Genomic DNA, 2,500 nt, shown 5'->3' with positions numbered 1-2,500 from the left:
AGGGACAACGATGTACGGACCGTGTGGCACGAGCTCTCTGTCTGCATAGAGGCTGCCCCGTAACTTCCAGTACGAGGACGAAGGTGTGTTGACTGTAGCGGTTAGGAGGGAACCCTGTTGTCATGTTCTCCAGGTGGCGGTATTCTTGATCCTGCGATGTGACTGCGCGAAGCTCCTGTAGAGTCCTGCCGTCATCAGGATTAATAATGATGATAATGATAATAAAAATAATAATAGTAATAAAACCTATAATAGCAGTAATAGTTAAAACAGCAAAGATAAGATTAGTAATAAAGGATAATATTTGTGAAAATTAAAACCAATAATAGCAGATTATAATATCAATAGAAGCTGACCTAATAATTCTTCTAGTAATGCTACTACTACCTTAGTAGAATGATTACTGCCACCAGTAATAATTACAATGATTATCCTTATTACAACAAAACCAAGCTGAGCCCGCACTGGGGGAGGATCGGGCGGACGGACGTGAGCCGGGTCGAACTCGCGAGAGGACCGGAGAGCCGTGTCCTCGTAAGCAACAGCTTGATAGACCTCTGGTTCGAACCTCCTTCTCACTGAACCCATCCTGATTTTCTTTTCCTCTTCCTCCCACCTCAGATAAAACAGCAGCAGAGGTAGCAGCCTCCTTGGGGAAAACGGAGGTGCTGGGACTTCTGTACGACGCATCCCAGCCTCTCCTCCACATAGCGGCCGCCAACGGCCACGACTCGACGAGCTGGAGCCTCCTTCGTGCCGGCTTTCCCCCAAGGGCAAAGTGTAAGGGCTGCCCGGCTTATTCATACGCCGCAGCGGAAGGCCATTTCAGTCTGGCCTCTTGCCTCGCGCTCGTAAGAGGCCGACCGGTAAGCGAGGAGGAAGGTCGGTGGCAGCGAGGCTTTGGATCTCCGTGGGCACTCAGTGAGAGGATATCTGAAATTCTTATAGTCAGGTTGCCGACGTTGCTTCTTTGTGCAAGGAAGAAGAATGCAGTAATCCGTTTCATATAGAAACTCGCGTACTGTTCCTGGCATTGACTCGAACCCACACCTTACGACACGCAAACATTAGGCCAAGACGTGTTTCTTAGTGAGATACGGGTTCAAGTCCTCGTCAGGGAGGGCTTGTAAGTTTTTCATGAAATGTTTTATTGGATCTTCTCTACTAAACACTAAAGTAACCTCGACAACCTGGCACTGTTTAAGTCACTCTCTTCGAATGCCAAGGAGATTGTAAAACCTCGCTGTCATTCATTTAGAGCGAGTCGATGGGTAACGTCCATGAAACCAGTTTAGATTCCAATCAGACAATCTTTTGATTGGGTTTTTCGGCATAGTGGCTTGGCGCCGCTTGCCTTTTGAGATATGGGTTCGAGACCTTGTCTGGGAGGGGATATCAGTTCCTATATCAAGTTCGCCACTGCACACACACACACGTTATATATATATATATATATATATATATATATATATATATATATATATATATATATATATATATATATATATATGTATATGTGGGTGTGGGTGTGGGTGTGGGTGCGTGTGTGTGTATATACATACACATACACACAAACACACACACACACACAGACACGCCGGAACATGTTTTTTAATTTCATATATTTATCTACCTACTGACGCATCTTCCCGCTGTTCTCTCCCGCAGACGTACTACCTCTTCCGTTGGATCCCTATCGCCTTGCCCTTTGCCTGGGTTATCTTCATCCTCTTCTTCTACCATAAGAAGGGGCCCAAGAGGAGCACCGTGGAGGCCATGAAGGCGAAGGTGAGGGCTTGGTCTCGATAAGGTGTTGCTGTTGAAGATGGGAAAATGAAATGAAAATGGAGATAAAGGGAGATGAACTATTGAGAAAATTATTCATTATTTTTATTTGATTGTACTGGTAATTATATAGTATGCGGTACCGGTTACTGTGTCACAATCGGGGGTATGCCACTGGAGATACCTGGTTGAAATGAGGTTCTCTTCAGGAATACTTTCAGTGAGGTTTTGTCCTTGCAACTGAGGTGAGAATAGGCGGCGGATGATTGTCCAGAAAGGAAGAAAGAAAAGAAAGAAAAAGATATCGTAGCTGGAACACGGATGAGCGTTGGCTGAAAACTGGTATTACGTCAGATTTGATTTTCGCGCTCTTTGCCTTTCACCTTTCTTGCCTTATTTGGTTTCCTCTATGAATAAGGTCCTTCCAGTTGCCACATTTCCCCTTGTGGCCATTTCCTCGCATCTCTCAGTGCTCTGTTCTCTTGCTTCTCCTCAGCCAAACCAAACTCCCCTGCAACACCTTATCCTGCACAGACTAACTCCCCTGCAACACCTTATCCTGCACAGACTAACTCCCCTGCAACACCTTATTCTGCAGACTAACCCCTGCAACACCTTATCCTGCACAGACTAACTCCCCTGCAACACCTTATCCTGCACAGACTAACTCCCCTGCAACACCTTATTCTGCAGACTAACCCCTGCAACACATTAT

At 45.6% G+C, this 2,500-nt stretch overlaps 1 protein-coding gene across 1 annotated transcript in view; it reads left to right on the top strand.

Moving 5' to 3' along the window:
* Nucleotides 1-2,500, top strand: part of LOC113822377 (ribosome-binding protein 1) — a 54,025-nt gene that overhangs the window by 32,496 nt on the left and 19,029 nt on the right. Inside the window, exons 12-13 of the mRNA XM_070115622.1 lie at nt 622-866; nt 1,669-1,788. Of these exons, the coding sequence (XP_069971723.1) occupies nt 622-866; nt 1,669-1,788 (365 nt within the window). The remainder of the gene's footprint in view (nt 1-621; nt 867-1,668; nt 1,789-2,500) is intronic.

Source organism: Penaeus vannamei, chromosome 37 (assembly GCF_042767895.1).
Source record: "Penaeus vannamei isolate JL-2024 chromosome 37, ASM4276789v1, whole genome shotgun sequence".
In the NCBI taxonomy this organism is placed as follows: domain Eukaryota; kingdom Metazoa; phylum Arthropoda; class Malacostraca; order Decapoda; family Penaeidae; genus Penaeus; species Penaeus vannamei.
This window is presented reverse-complemented; position numbering and strand designations above follow the sequence as displayed.